Source organism: Solanum verrucosum, unplaced genomic scaffold (assembly GCF_900185275.1).
Source record: "Solanum verrucosum unplaced genomic scaffold, falcon-dt-bn FXZP01000075.1, whole genome shotgun sequence".
NCBI lineage: Eukaryota > Viridiplantae > Streptophyta > Magnoliopsida > Solanales > Solanaceae > Solanum > Solanum verrucosum.
This window is the reverse complement of record NW_026020211.1, coordinates 531,124-548,195: the sequence shown is the minus strand read 5'-3', so window position 1 is coordinate 548,195 and position 17,072 is coordinate 531,124. Positions and strand designations below refer to the sequence as shown.

Sequence of the window (17,072 nt, the reverse complement as noted above, 5' to 3'; positions counted from 1 at the left end):
GTGCAATACGAATTATACACTCCAAAAATATATTTTTAGAGAATACTTATGATAAGAATACTTTTCTAAATAAGTAGATATTGAAAATTTAGCAAACTACACTATAATTAAATAACCAAGGAAATGAAAAGTCTCAAATTTAGTCTTTATCAAAATAAGAAATAATAACAATAACATTTCTCATAGTCTTTAAATTTTCATTAGCCATAAAGAAGGGAACACATCATTCTTCAAATTTATTAATTTGTCTAAGTTTTAAAATCTCTAAAATATGAAATAAAACAACAACATCGCCAACTCGAGGGCCAACTCTACTCTTTATCATCAATTAATTCCTTCATAACACTCGCCCACATCTCATTCTACAAAAAAAAATAAAAAAAAATATCAATAATTTAAACGATTTACATTATATATACTTAGAAATCATATGTTTTTTTACGCTATCAATAAACTTTAACCTGATGCAACATATCATTTACTATCTTTATTAAATAATTAATTAATTATGCTTATCAAAAGTGTTGGCAACAATTATACCTAGTAAGCTATATTATTATATAAAATTTATTTTCACCTTTTATATGCATAGAACTTATACTTTAATTCTGATATGTGATTAGATAAAAGCTCACCTTTGCTTTCATCTGGTCGATCTCCTCACATAATTTTTGATCTTCTGTATAAGTTGAGCAAGTCAAATTGTTTAACCTTTCAATCAATAATTTTTGTTGCAAACAAAGCAATTTATGTTGCAGGCGGAGCGATACATTCTCAAACAAAAGTTTCTTGGTTTCTTTCTCCATTATTCTGAAAATCATAAAAAAAACATTATAATTAAATCATAAAGAATGTGGAATAAATAAGAGTTTAACTTAAAAGATATCTACATAGAGTCTAACCATTCATAAAAAAATATTATTCATAAATTTGAATATATATATATATATATATATATATATATAGGGGTTCATTTACACAATTAGTGAATATTATTAGTTAAGCTTAAGAAAATAAGTAGAAAAAAGGGAAGGGAGATAAAAAAAAAATTAAAAAGAACTCACTTGATAAGTTTTTGTTCTAAACTAGAACCACCTTCTGGAGTACTCATTGGTTTATTAGAAACTAGAGAGCAAATTAGAATAAATAAAATTTTGATTTAATTGCTTCACACAAGAGCAAAAAGCCCTTTAAATAGATTTATTTCATGATTTTCTTACCAAATTTTTAGTCAAAGTTGATATCTAAAAAGATTTGTATTATATCTAAAGAATATAGTAACAAATTAATTTTGTTTCTCAATGACATGAGATTAATTGAATGTAGCCTGAATATTGTTCAGACTCTAGAATTTGAATTTAGATATTTATAAATAAATTTTAAATTTGACAATTACTTGTAAATGATGGTGGTCATTTATTGTGAATGCCAAATTTAAATTGCTTAAATGTATGTCAAGTAGCATTAAGAAAATTTAATTTAAGAGTTTTAACAATTAAGAGAATATTTTTTGTCACTCCATTATTTTTATTATAAATTATTCATATTGTTTTTTTAGTTATTGTCAATATCACATATGTATTGCTACTATTAATTAAGTCGTTAATTGTATAAATGTTCGAGAATTGATTGATATCAATTCTCACGTTAGGAACTTTTTCTTTTAATTATTTTTTATAATCACGTAAATCTATAGTTGATTTTCATTTCTCAACATTCAAATCAAATATTTTTTGAAATATTTGAAAGTGTAATAATATACTAAATATTTCACAATTACGTCCTTGTTGGGAACAATACTCTAATCATGTCTTTATTATTTGTCGATCGTGTGCACATGCATGGACGTTGGGTGAGATAATAACTACTACTATCTAAAATATCTGTTTTTGAAAAGCATTTGTCTAAATATGCATATTTTATAAACCTAGTCAACTATACAAAAATAAAATAAATAAGGAAATGAAAAGTCTCAAAATTAGTCATAATCAATGCAAAAAATAATAGCAATAACATATCTTACAATCTTGAGATTTTTTAAATGCCACGAAGAATGTAATGACTTTCTAGGTTATTTTCTCTATTTTCTATTTTTTCAACATTTAGAGCTTTCCTATATTTGGCCAATCAATAGACAATTCGTTTGGTTTATATACAAGTTTTTGTGTTTTGGAGTTCCTAAAGTGTATGTGTTTGACTTTGGTCAAAATATAAAATAAACAACCTCAAAATGTATTTCTGATGATTTCATTAGCTCTGAAATATTGATTTTAGTCTAGACGAACCTTTGGTTCAGGTCTTGAGGCTTCTAGCCTCATTCTGAGCTACCTTTGGCTTTTTGCTAAAATAGAGCTTGAGGTGTGGAACCCACTTTTTATCAAGACAATCTCTATTGGAAGTTTTGACATTCATGTTGAGTTTGGAATGTCGAATTTGGTGGGGTAGAATAGTTCATTTGCATGCACAGGATTCCGAACAAATTTCGATACCCTGTTGGAGCATTTCTCAATTCCAAGTTTGAGCTGGTGCAATTATCCCGATTCTAGATTCATGCGGCTATCCCAATGTAAGATTTCGAGAGAGGATGACTTTCATTATACCTATCCTGATGTAAGATTTCAAGATGAGCTATACTTACTTGACGTCTATCCTTATGTTAGATTTTGGTTGTCTCCTTGCTTGAGTTCCAACTGATATTTCTGGATTACTTTTGGTACTATTTTTTCGTTAGTGTAAGCTCTTATGTATACTCGTCGGGCTTCTTGGAATATAAAAATGCTTAAACAAAAGATATACAAACAAATCCATACAAAACTACAACAATCGAATAACAAAATATGAAGGAAAATACTTATAAACAGTCACATACGTACATTACACTATAACTATTTTCACAATATTATACATACAATATATTATAGAAATATTTTTAAATAATATTTTTTCGGCTTGATAAAAAATCATTTAAGTGTTTCAGGTGAAATCAATCTAAAATTTGAGATAAAAAATTAAATGACTAAATTACTTATAGTGAAGAATTCCCAAGATGCGGGTGCCGACCAACTGAACTTCAATGCATCTACATTATCGCTAATGCTTGGTTGGAGAAGATGAAAAAGCACTTGAAAGATTTATCTAGATGTTTTTTTAAAAGAAAATTGATTCTTTATTTGCTTTTGTTATGATTTGAGTCGGGTTTTCCTTTGGGCCTTGTTGTCTGATTCGCCTATTATTTGGCCAACTTTGTTATTTTTTACTTTTTTGTATTTTGACCATTTTGATTATTTATTCAATTACAATCTAATTTAAAAGTGACTTTTTTCTTTTCTTTTCTTTTTTTAAAAAAACAATACTCGAAAATAAAAATTTAATTGCTTTTATCTTTCTTTTTTTTTTTTGTATTTTTTGCCCAAGTCATAGTTTTTTTTTTGTTACTGTAAAGTCAATATAATGTATCGTGATACAAGAAAACTTATGAACCTCCTTGACCACTAAGTTGCGCTTCGAGATTATGATGAGGGAATTCGTTTTAGGTATATGATATACCTAAAATTTAGATTTGAGCCCCCTCCTCCACACACACACACATATATATACTAGATTTACTATACGTGCATTGCACGTGATGGCCTCATCTTGTCATGTGATTAAATCTGAAACAGTAAGCTTACTTTTTTGTCATAATATATTGTTGCAAGTATTAGAACAGTCTCGTATACATAATTTTACAGTTAATTGTATGCATACTACCATTATTAAATATATTCAATATGTAAGATAATAATTTGTATGGATGTTTCTCAGATTCCAATTTTCTGTTTCTGAACATTACTCGATTATGCTCGTCTAATTGTCTTGAATTAGATGCATGAAATTTTATGACGCTGTCCATAAATACATGATGCTTTGCTGGATATTCAACTCATTTGTATCCTAATTACCAATATCTAAGTCTACACAATAGTTGTATGTTCTTCATAAATTGCATGTTGATGCTCAACTTTTCTCCTCTTCAACCGAACCTATCAAACACAACCAATGACATTTTCATAAGGTTCATGTAATGTGTTGATTTTGTTCCTAATTGATTACGCTTTAAAAGATAACAATCGTCTCTTACCTAATACTTTTTTGTATACAATATTTTTTGTATATGTGCCCGTCGTCGTATCTAGTTGTTCAGTCATTACCAATACTTTTGTCGTGGTCATTGAGATTCCTCTCGATAGTGCTACATATAGTTGTCCATGGGAGAAAACATGTTGTGAAAGATACAATCCAACAATAGGGATTGTTTGACCTTGAGCTTTATTTATTGTCATTGCAAAATAGAGACGTATTGGAAATTGCTTGCGAATAAATTTAAAAGGATATCCTTCATTCTCCGGAGGCGATAATTAGATTCCTGGTATAAACATCTATTTTGTTGCATATTCTCCTGTTGTTATTTCGGCATGTATGATGTTGTTGTCAAAACCTCTACAAATCAATTGTGTACCATTGCATAAACCATTTGCTGGATCCAGATTCCTCAGCATCATAATAGATGCAGTCTCTTTCAAATCTAATCTAATATATAGTATTCAAATATACATCAGTTGTTTAATATTTAACCTCAACTTTATTTTTCATCCAGTTTAGCGATTCACAGTTATATTATACTTGCAACGTTAATAACAGTATGGAAATGTTACATATATGGTAGCTGCCCATTTGGTGTTAATGTATTCAACTATTCTTCTTGATACTAATTGTTGGTATCATCTTCCACCGAGTCAAAGCTGATATATGTTCTTGTTTCCCCTGGGAATTGTGTAATCAACATTTCATTTAGATTATCCACATATTCAATTCTATTTGCTAAGATTGCCCTTTCAGTTATATACTTTGACGATATGTAGTTTTGTTGTAACGATGGAAATACTTTCCTTAGTAAGCATTCTTCTGGTTTACTATTACCAGTTGCTTGGACCATCATTTGTTGTGGCAGTTGTATTAAATTGTCCCGTATTGTGCTTTCTTCGATGTTTTCAACACGAAGCAAAAATTCACTAAAAATTGAATCTGCTCTCGCTCTCATATTGGATGTTAAATGAATCTTTTCCATTAAAATCCACAAATATGACCTCACCAAACTTGCATCCACTGTCTCTGCTCGTGTTGATTTAGGAACCACCGATAGTACTTGTCGAAAGTCACCTCCAAATACCATGACTTTTCCACTAAAAGGTGCATTATGTCACGGAAGCTTCTGTCTACTGTTTCAATTGTGTGTCTCTTAGCCATTGGTGTTTCGTCCCATATTATCAATTTTGCTTGTCTAATTAGCTTACCGCCGCCATCTTGTTTGGACATATTTGTAATTGTTGTTTCATTTGCTAGTAGAGGTATTTCAAATCTTGAGTGAGTTGTACAGCCTCCCGGTAAAATTATTGATGCTACCCCACTGCTAGCGGATGCCAATACTATCATACCTCTCGATCTGATATTTGCCAGCAATGTCAGATACAAAAATGTTTTTCCAGTTCCACCCGGTCCGTCTACAAAGAATAATCTTGTTGTTCCAGAGTTAGCCCTTTGCAATATGGTCTTGAAAGTTTGTGTTTGGTGTGGATTCAACTTTGATTTTGCATCCATATCTTCAGTTGGCATCTTTACCGACATTTGTTCAATTATTTCTCGGCATTCATATGTGTCATTTTTATGTAATTCTTGTTTGATTTGTGGGATATCAAATTTCGCAACACTTTTATCCATACTCTCCAAGTATGTATATATACTTTTCAAGGTACTTTGTAGTTGTGCCTCTGGTGAACTTTCCTGGCTCGTCTGAAAGTCTTCCGACATATCATTGTAATATGTGTCCCATAGACACCTCACATCTGTTGGGTTGCAATGAACTAAAATGGATGCAAACAAACTTCGAAGACCTACGGGCATCTTAAAGATTACAGCTTCACGTAAACATTTAGAAATGCTATCATCAAATTCTAATTAACCTTTTTCCTTAGCTGCTTCCTTGAAAGTATCACATTGTATTCTATTAACAGTGAGCAAGTCTTCAAACGATGTCGGGCCTCGAAAGACATTCAATAATAATCTTTCATAATACCTTTCACCTTTTCTAGCATTTGTTGTGACATTAAGTAGTGTAGTTAGGTAAAGTTACTGTTTAGCGCATAAATATGACATAATGAAGTGTAATTGTCTTATCAGTATTTATTCTGCCAATCACGGAGCGTGATTTCCTCTTACTCCAAATTTTAGATTGGGAGTTCCAAACATAATGCTTGGGCAATTCTCCGTCGTATAGATAGTTTCAAGCCTCACTGTCATTTGAGCACAACTTAAAATACTCAGTAAGCATAGTTTGTTGTACAAACTGGGAGGCCGCTATATTTTGAAGATTTTACTTCTTTCTATAGTACACTACATTTTAAATAATAGTCTTATATTAATATTCATCTATTTGGCTGGACAACTGTATCTTTTGATTATACTATCTGAAAAAGGATTTCAAAATACCTGTTTATTTGACGGGTAGATGTAATTTTAGATTTATAACCGCTGGTTGCATTTCACTTAGAGTAAACTCATAAATTCTCCACATTGTTTCTGGTGGTGACACCCAACGTGCATCTTGAAAGCTATGCATTTCATCTATGAATTTTTCTCCATCGTCTGACTCTATGTAAACCGCACATTTATCATGACCCATATATATATACTTGTACAAATACTTGATCGTTTTTTAGATTTGAACTTGTATAAAGCTTCCTGGACATTGTTAATGACAAATATTGAAGATTATGCTTGGTAAACAGTGGTCCTTTATGGATGCATAAAGTGTCCATTAAAAGGTACATGTGTATTGTGTCCGCCATAATTTGGGTAACGTCACTTTCGTGGCTCTTTTCATTACCTTACTTGGTGTGGTTGTAATATCTTTCATTGCGCCTTCTATGACTTCACTCCTGTATATAGGATGAGGTAAGTTACCTGTAGCATTTATTTAAGAAAATGTTTGTGGGTTTAGAATTGTTAGATTAAAGTATGGCTCAATAAATTATAGTTAGACCATAAGTTTTGGCAGTGAGGTTAATGAAATATTGTTGAGCATATTAGTAGATTATCTTGTGTACCATGTGCGAAGATGTAGTGCTTTTGAAAACATTGGATTGATCAACACACTGCTCACGGGTATAGTTGATATCCCAAAAGTGCCTAGTTTGGAAAACAACATATTAAAGTGAGGTATCAAATAATATACTCGAAAATTTTACAATTAGAATATCGAAGAGACTGGGTATACCTCTATATATCGAGACTCTCACGTCACATAAGCCAAAAGCAGGTTGATCATCTTTCAACTTTTCCAGAAATGCACCGTCGTGTACTACAAAATCTCCCCATAGAGTAACAGTTGTACACTCCATGTTAGATTTTGAATTAGATAAGAATTGTGAATGCATCAAGAGATTTATATGGACGATCAAGAAGTCGTAATGGCAACTTACAGTTCGTTTGTAACAACAATTTCATGTCTTTTGCTATCGCCTTTTACAATGATAGGATTGACCGTGACTAACAGCAAAGCAAGTATGAATAGTGGTGAGGTGAGTTGGTGATACATATTATGTAATTGAATGTAGAAATTTCAAGTACTGTGAATAGTTACCAATTAGGCACCATTTGGTAATTTTTCTGTGTGTTCCAAAGACACAAAGCCTTCAGAGAAGTTGTGTGTTAAAACAACATAGTTACTCTCCTTTATGATTGTGTTGTTGGTAATGGAGAGTTCAATCTATTTGTGCACAGAAGTGTAGTTGGGGTTGACCCGATACAACAGCCCATTAGCAATGTAGTAACTCTTATTTGTCTTTAAGAAGTCCTTCCATGTGTCGATATGCTTATTAAATAGTGTCGGTTACAACTGTCCCCTAGTATTGATGTAATTGACATGTGAGTTGATTAGACAAGTAATATAGGGAGTAGATAAAAATGTTAGCATATAACCTAAGCAAAACTATTACCTCGCCGTCCACTAATATTACCATATGGAAAGTCCCTTCATGCCGTGAATTCTTGTACGACATAACAGAACCCTTTCGAATAACAAATACTCGCGTTACCCAATTAACAGAGTATTTTGATATCTTGTTAAGGGAGACACTATGCTTTGATTGTTCAACTTCAGTCGCCATGTGTGATGATTCTGGATAGTTAGAGGTGCGAAGGAAAAAGTGAATTTCATTATTCATTCTGGACCGTAATGTGTCAGTGAAAAATACAAAGGAATCATTAAGAAGATTGTAGCAATGTTACTGCAAGTAGTCCATTGAAGATCATAGCAATACATAAGGAGAGTGAAAACTTACAATTTAAGATGTAAAGTGAAATATGTCAATGTCGAGTCCAATACTATTACGTGTTTTGCGTAAGGAAGATCAATATTGGCCTGAGGAAGTATCGCAAAAAGGTTAATTGAATTCGAATGTGCAGATGTACGCTTTAGTAACAAAACAAATATGTTGGTAGAAGAGGAGGAAAATAAGGCATACCTATGCGTTATTTGCAGAAGTTGATTTGCTAATGGAGACGCTTTGTGCAGAAGTTGATTTGCTAATGGAGAATTTGTTGTATGTGTGGTTGATATAAATAGGGGACTATGCAGAGGTTGCGTTGGTTGGAGTATATATTTGGCTGTTGGACAGATACAATACATGGAAACTTGGTGACTGTTCAGTCAAAGAGGACTTGGCGCCTGTCTAGTGAAAGTGCTGACTATTTGTCGTTGTTTGTTGCGATAGGGTTTTTTTTTATAAAAAAAGTGAGGGGTATTTGTGTAATCTTTTTAAGTGAGTGAGGGGTATTTGTTGTAATCTTTTTAAGTGAGGGGTATTGTCGTAATTTAATATTCAGTTTTTGGAGTTCATGTTTTTAAGGTAGTATAGATATAGATATATACACACACTAGTTTTAGGATATGTGTGTTGCACGTGTAATTTATCTCAATTAGTATTTTTTTTTAAACGATATAGATAATATTAACAAATGTGTGTAATGAATAATTAAAATCGAAAGGGGGAAAGTTCAAGCTCAAATTGATGAATAATTCGTGAATATCTAATGATATGAAATGTCATGAATAACCTTGAAGCTAAGCTAAGGTTGATAAATATTTGCAACCTCATTTTCCTTCGCTCCTTAAAATATAGATATAATTACCTGGTATGAAGATATTTAAGTCAAAATACAGTGACATAAATTTCAATCTTGCACTGATGAATAAACATTCTTTTGATAAATTTCACTCATAGATGAATTATTTATCAATTACACAAGAGAGAAAATTGCTTAGAGAATAAAGATAGATATATGATTTTTATGTTTATTTCAACAGACAACATATAAGCATTCCACATTTATCTAAAAGACAAAATGAATGATAAAAAGATTTTGTAAACTATTTAAGAAAACACACCAATTTCACTTATGTACTTTCAAATAGAAATTTGTTATGTGAAAGTGTTATTGTCCAAATTATTAACAATCATCCTCCGGAAAATGTTGTTGATGCTGATTTTGTTATTGCTGCAATGGTGGTGCATTCTTAAATGCCCCATCTATTAATAAATCTGGTCCAAAGACTCACCAACAAAGACGTTGACATTATAAACCACCACATGTCTCATAACAATGTTCACAAGCAATGCATACAAATAATATCACACTACACGGAAGAGACAATAATTCACACAATTTAAGTCCACGTTCATGCTTTCAAGCATTTCATCAATCAATCAACAAGGGTCACAATAAGGCAATTCACATCATCATGTTTATCACATAGCCTTTTTAATGTCAGCCCCTTTTTATTCATTAAGATGTATCAAGTAGACAATTTAAACCCTTCACCTTATCCCCATTACATCAACACACAAGCAACGCAGAAAGTACACGAATTCTACTAGAATATGAGGCTTAGCAGATCACTTGTCTTACATCAATCAACAATCACTCCAAGAGTTGAGTCTTCCCCTACTGAATCACTTCCAAGGCCACACAATCTATGCACAAGTAAATATTCACAACAAATTTCAGGAAACAACAATACCCACATCAATCCTCTTGAAAAGTGGGTCAATTAACACAAAACCCAATTCTGAAACTAAGGTTTGAATCGGAAATTTAATACTTGAAAACATTACTCAAGGCTTAAGGAACTAATTAGGAAAAATCATTTCGAAAAAGGACTTAAAATTACTTCAAAATCACAATTTTACTAAGTTCTTGGGTTCTTGAAAATAACCCCAAATTTCTCATTTTACAAGGTTGATTTGAACACATAAATTCATAAAAATAATTAGTAATTGAAGATTTAGAGTTAAAAATTGTTACCCAAAAGTTTTTCCTCGAAAAATGGTCCAAATCACCACCCCAAAGTTCCCAAAACTAAAAAAATGGTGAAATAGAGCTTCAATCCCGAAATAGTGGCCAAACCCCCCCCCCCTCTCAGATGTCACTAAAGCGACCAGGAGTTCGCTTTGCTCAAAATGTGGCATCGTAGAAGAGAAGCCTCCTTCGCAAAAGCAAGGGTTACTTAAGCAACATGTCACGCCCCGAGGCTACTTCCTTAACGTAACACGGGACCTAGGATCACGAGTGACCCCAAGCTAACCCTGAGTCTGACATATCATAAGCATATGAAAAAAACTAAGTAGAGCATGAACTATGCGGAAGCTAAATCAATAACTATCTGGCGTGGGGACAAAACCCAAATAGTCTGAATATATTAAACATACTAAGAGTTTAGTGATAACTGACATCCACTTAAAAACTCAAGCTGAATCTATTAATATGTTTGAAAAGCCTCTAATTGAGTTAAGTTGCTGGGACATGCCCCCAGCTAACTCTAACAAAAACTGAAACAAAAAATAATGACTAAAATAAAAGCATGTCTATTGTCCTCAGAATATGAGGACTCACCACTGAAGCTGCTGAATGCGGATCGAGAATCGATCTAAGCGTGCTCTGGATGCTGAGTACCTGAACCTACATCATGAAAGGATGTAGCGCAGAGTATGCGTCAGTACTTGAAATGTACTGAGCATGCAAGATATAGATACTAAGATAAACAAATATATATGAGTTGAACAAATCATAACTGAGCAATGACATAATCTGAGCAAGAATATAAATACTAAAACATAATTGAAAAGCTAAGCTGGTGACAAAATCTACGGAGAAATCCTTTGGATTTCGGAGCTGCACTTTGAAGAACATTGTTGCTTGTTCTTGGGAGGTCTGGTCGACTTTTCTTTTTCTTTTTGCTCTAAGTTTGGATGATTTTTGGAGAATGAGGGTTCTAGGTATGTCTGACTAGGTTATTAGGCTTAGATTGAGTGAAGCGACGTAGTTTAGGCATCAAATGACGTAGTTTAAGTGCCTAATGCATAGGGTTAAGACCAAAACGATACTGACTTAACATTGACGAGTGCCATCTACTACAGGACTGACAGGACGTCGTTTGAACTACCAACCGTCATTTGGGGTCGTCGTTCATGCTCTGCCCGACAGGACTTCACTAAAACGAGCATAACTTTTTACTCCGAGCTTGGATTTTAGCAAACTAGGTGGCGTTGGAAAGAGGATTCAAATATATTTAATTTGATAGGTCATGGGCCACCTAATTCATTTTGTGCTAAAAGATATGATCGTTTGAAGTTGACCCAACAACCATTTTCCTCTAAATAGTTGTTGACCCTCACCTACGGTCCATAGGTCCAACCACAGACCATACTAGTTGACCATGGGTGGGATCAGAGACCATCAAAATTTGGACCTTAATGACGGATGTTTTATTTGAAAATATATTTTGACTGGTTTAAGAGTCGCCACTTAATTTTTAAGAAAAATTAAGAAAACTTATTTTTCAAAAGATTAAAACAGTAAATCTAATGAAAAATATTTAAAAGGGGTTCGAGGTTCTTATTAGCATTTCGGGAAGGGTTTGAAAGCACCTGAAATGCCCGCTAACACGCGGTTATCCAACAATTAATTATTTGGCTAAAATAATTTTGACTTAATTTGAGTAGAACGATTGAACTACTTTATAGTTGAGACAGTTATAAAAGGGAAAAAGGGAAATATCGACCTATGATCTAAGCGAGATACTTCTCGAAATTTATGCTTTTAAGTCTTTTGAAAGATGATCGATTTAGTTAAATTGTTAAAACGAAATGAGCGTCTTTCGAGGATTTGAACTCTTCGACCCTAAGATTAACGACAAATATTAATAAGCAAAACAAACATAGTAAAGTAAAGAGGGAAAGAGAGTTGGACCCAAATCTGGTTTCTGTCCGCCTGGACCAGTATTTGGGCCCATTTTTTGTTTTGGGCCTCCGGCCCATTTGAGTTACACCTGTCCTAGACTAACACAAAGTAATCATTCTTTCTTTTGGGCCTTAGGCCCAATTTCTCCACCTGTCCTAGGAACTAACAAATAATAGTAAGTAAAATGACAAGGGGCTTAGGCCCAATAATAACAAAATACAATTCCGAATAAATAAAGGTAGGCTTTAGCCCAATCTTCTTCAACTCCCGATTTGCTCCGCTTTTCTTTCAATTTCGAGACATGTTCGTCGATTTTAATATCTGGCTGACTCGGATAAAAGGGGATATGGGCCTCCGTGGCCCAAAGGAAAATGCGAGGATAGAGTCCGTGAGGACCCGGACAAATTTCACATGCAAACACGAAAGTGAGAATCAGTAAGTAAGAGTTATGAATAATATAAGAAAATTTATTATATTCTAATATTTATTACCTCACTATATATTACACTACTATATTCTAAAATTTATTATACTACCATATTCTAAGATCTATATATTACCGTATTCTAAGATTTACATACTATCATATTTTAATATTTATTATACTCCCATATTCTAAAAAAAATTATATACTACCGTATTTTAATATTTTACGATAAGAGATAATGTGTGCCACCAAGGGCCTTAAATCCATACCCAAATGACATTTCAATGTCTTTAGATTATTAAAAGCTACGGTCAAAATTAAGTAATTTTAAAGTTCCAATAATAAATAAATCAATATCTTGTTTAAAGCCTCCAAACTACGGTGACTAGACTATAATACACTAGTGACCACATGACTTTGGACAATTATTCATACAAACAGTAAGGGAACAATAAGAATTATGGAGCAAATATATGTCAGTAAGCGTGAGTAACAGAGAACAAATTAAAGCAACTAAACTTAGTAAATGACAGTACAACTCCTACTAAATTAATTAGACGCCAAATTTCCTAAAGACAATAACCAAATAGGGGGGTTCATTGGCATAGTCTCACAACAATATTCAAAGACATGCGAAGCACTGAAAAGTCCTGATAAATTTTAACCCTTTAACACAAGGGAAAATATTTAAAGGAGCTTAACACTAGCAAAACAGGAAGGCTAAGATCCTAAAGGACATGTATTAAGCTCAAGTATAAGACTAAAACTTTTAGGAAATGCACTTTCTTAAAGAAACCTTAAGGAGCAAAGTCCAAATATGGTACTACACTAATGAATCTCTCGATGGAAGCAAAACATAAACAGCAAATATAAGATTTGAATAGCCAACAATAAATTCTCAAATAACTAGTTAAACTATGGCAAGATGAGTACGACGGGAAAGGGATGCAATCTAGTCAAAGTATTGGATAATAATAAAAATAAAATAAAATAAAATAAAAGGGACATAGACAAATCAAATTCGACATATAGTCAACTATGCGGATTTAAAGCGAAGGATAATAAAGACATACGACTCGGCCAAGGTCTTAACCATGGATTTAAGGGCATGATTTCAATATTAGTCTAAGCATTTTGAGCAAACAACAGAAATATAATCATCAACAACTATAATGGGTTAAAAGAAACTCGAAGAAGAAAAAAAAAAAAAAAAAGAGCCACGTAGCAAGACGCTAATGTAAAGAGATCAAAACAACATTGAACGAGATACCAAGCTCCAAACAAAGTACTAAAGGAAATATCGGAGTCAAATGTTTGTTATTTCGAAAGATTCAAAATCACAAATCACTCCTAATACTCTTAAGACCCTCATACTTGAATGCCTTGCATTTTGAGGTGAGCTCAACAAACAACCGAGTACAAGAATCAAAGCTAGCCATACATATACAACAGAAGAACTCAAAACAGTAGCAGATCACAAATACGACACATGATTCGGAATATTGATATCTAGAACATTCGTTCAACTTGAGGGGAATGGGTGAAGGATATGAAGCCGAACAATGAGCAATAATACGGGTTCAAGAGAATAAACTAAATTAAAGAAGTGCTTCGAAAAGCTATGAAAGTCAGGAAAAAATGAGAACAACAGCAGATAAGGAATCAACTTCTCATCACTCAGGCACAAACAGTCGAATCACACCAATACATAACACAACTAAATGAGAGAGTCGAGAGTTGTATACCTTTTGATGAGCAGCAACTGAGACACAAATGAGCAACAGAGCCGCCTTCCGCCACAAAAACTCGAATACAAACGATGAGCAAGGAATCCAGACGGGATCTTAGACTCACAAACGCTGGAAAACGACAACAAATGGGAGAGAAGAAAGACACTCCGAACCTCTCGTAATCCTTTTTTTTTCTTTTTCTTAAATGTATTCTGTATATATTCTGTAACTATTTTTTATAAAGCTTTTCTCTGGGTCCTCCTTTAAAAATTGCCAACCTCCTCTCTTCTTCCTGATGTATTTTCGTATTGGATTTTTTTACTATTTGCTTAAGCTATTCTATATGCTTTTGTCAAAAAAGAAAATTACCAACTCCAAAAAATCCCCCTCTATACTGAAAACAGTAAAGTATATATAGAAAGAGCTTAGGGTTCATGATTTTTGGGGGGAATCCGGGTGAGAAATTTGGGGCGGATTTCAAATTCAATTTCTTTCACTATTCTGGACAGACATCTTTTCCTGCGGCTTTCGCCCCATTCCGAAAGAGGAAAGGGGGAAATCAACGCTTGGGATCGAAGACATGTCCTTGGACGTCGACGTGGCTTCATCTCAGGGCCATAAGGACGAGGAACGTTGCTTGCTACTGCTGCGATAGTACGAATTTGAGAGGGACGTTGGAGGAAGAGGACAAAGGGGAGCAGTGTACTGCATTCCTCACTGCCTTTCCATGAATTCTCCGTGAATTTGCCGTGTATTTTCACGCTGCGGCATTCTTTTCCGTTTGTTCACTTTGAACGTCGTTTCTGGGTCTCTTTTCTAAAGAAGTAAAAGGGTTGGGTCGGGTATGTAATGTACGTATGTGATATGTATTGATGTTGAGTTGTTTGGGACGTGTTTGGTGGGCTTTTTGGGTCGGCTGGGAATAAGGGAATATTAGTGGGCTGTTGGGATGAAAAGGAATTAGAAATGTGGGCTGGAAAGGTTGGGTAGGTGGACTGCTGGTAGGAAAATCTAAGTGGATGGCCAACTTAGTCTTTTTTTTATATAGCCAAATGAATTATGATTTGACCAAATTGAATTTTCCTAGTAAATTTGGTTAAGACTTAAATATGACGAATTAATATAATTAATTAATGAGCTTCTTAATCTTAACGAAATAAAGTAATTAATTTGATAATAATATAATTAATTTAAACATGAACTAATCAATTCAAAATTGTAATTATGATTTAAATTAAACTAAGTTAGTAAAACACTTAGCTAAAAGAAATAAAAATCTTTTGATATGATTTTCAAATATTTATAGAATATACTAATTAGACACATAATTATATAAATTAACTTAATTATAAACTAGTTAACTCGAAATATAAGTTATTAATTAATTTAAACCAAATAGCCTAATGTTTAAATAAAACTAAAATCCTTTTGAGACAATTTTTGAACATTCGTAAAATATACTAATTAGACACATAATTATATAATAATTAACTTAATTATAAACTAACTAATTAGCTCAAAATTGTAAACTATTAGATAACTAAACAAACTAACCAAATATCTAATTAAACAAAATCTTTTTGAGACGATTTTCCAATATTTTATAAAATACACTAATTATATACATAATTGTATAAAAGACATATTATTATTTAAAAATTATAACAAGTGACAAACTATTTGAAACAACTTGCAAATTATATTTTTTTATTTTTATTTTTTCGAAATTTCTAAAATTAATTACTTTAAATCATTTCAAAATTAAGAAGCTCGAAATTAATTATTATCGGGGAGGGTCAAAATTAGGTGTCAACAACGGAACCTCACCTACGCTCCGTGGTTCTACCTACGATCCGTGGGTGGTTCCGTTGGTACTGGCACTAGTTTTCTAAAATCTAGGATTTTCTTCATTTTGAGATTCGAGGTGTTACACAACAGGACCTTTACAAAAGCGAAGCTTGTAGCACCAAAAAACATAACGAACTTTCAACACTTCGAAAGAACCCTCGGGATTCGTTCGGAACCCCGTGAACACAAACCACATATGTAAATCAATTATACTGTACGTTCCGAACTCAATGGAACCGTCAAAACATGAATCCAAAGTCTCCTTGACCCGACACCTGTGAAAACCACAAGAAACTAACTCATGCCTAAAAAGACTAAAACAAGCTCGAGACCTCTCAAAAATCAACCAAGACCTCACCTACGCCTACAATCATCCTCCGAATCCAACGGAACTCTCGAAATTTCAACCCGAGCATTCAAATCCCGAATGTTGACCAAAGTCAACCCAAAGGCTAAATTTTCATAAATTCACAATTTAGGACCTCAAATCCTCAAAACTCGAAACCTGAACTCGACAACTCTCAGTGATCAAATTTCACATTTCAGGATTGATGGAATCAACCGAATTTCATTGCGACACTCGAAACTCCAAAAGACACTGAAAACCACTTTCTTAACAACTTAGCCTTTCAAACTCAAAACTTACCAAATTCTCAACTTTTAACTCAAAGTTCAAAACCAACTTTTCAAAACTCAATCATAGTAGACTCGGGATCAATCACGGGAGGACA

The 17,072-nt window shown here is 33.1% G+C and overlaps 2 protein-coding genes across 2 annotated transcripts in view; both read right to left on the bottom strand.

The window, feature by feature from the left end:
- Nucleotides 1–17,072, bottom strand: part of LOC125830524 (uncharacterized) — a 338,210-nt gene that overhangs the window by 189,767 nt on the left and 131,371 nt on the right. The window lies entirely within an intron of this gene.
- On the bottom strand, nt 5,128–5,664 carry LOC125830542 (uncharacterized). The gene has a single exon (XM_049509728.1). It carries the CDS (start codon nt 5,662–5,664, stop codon nt 5,128–5,130), a length of 537 nt encoding a protein of 178 aa, XP_049365685.1.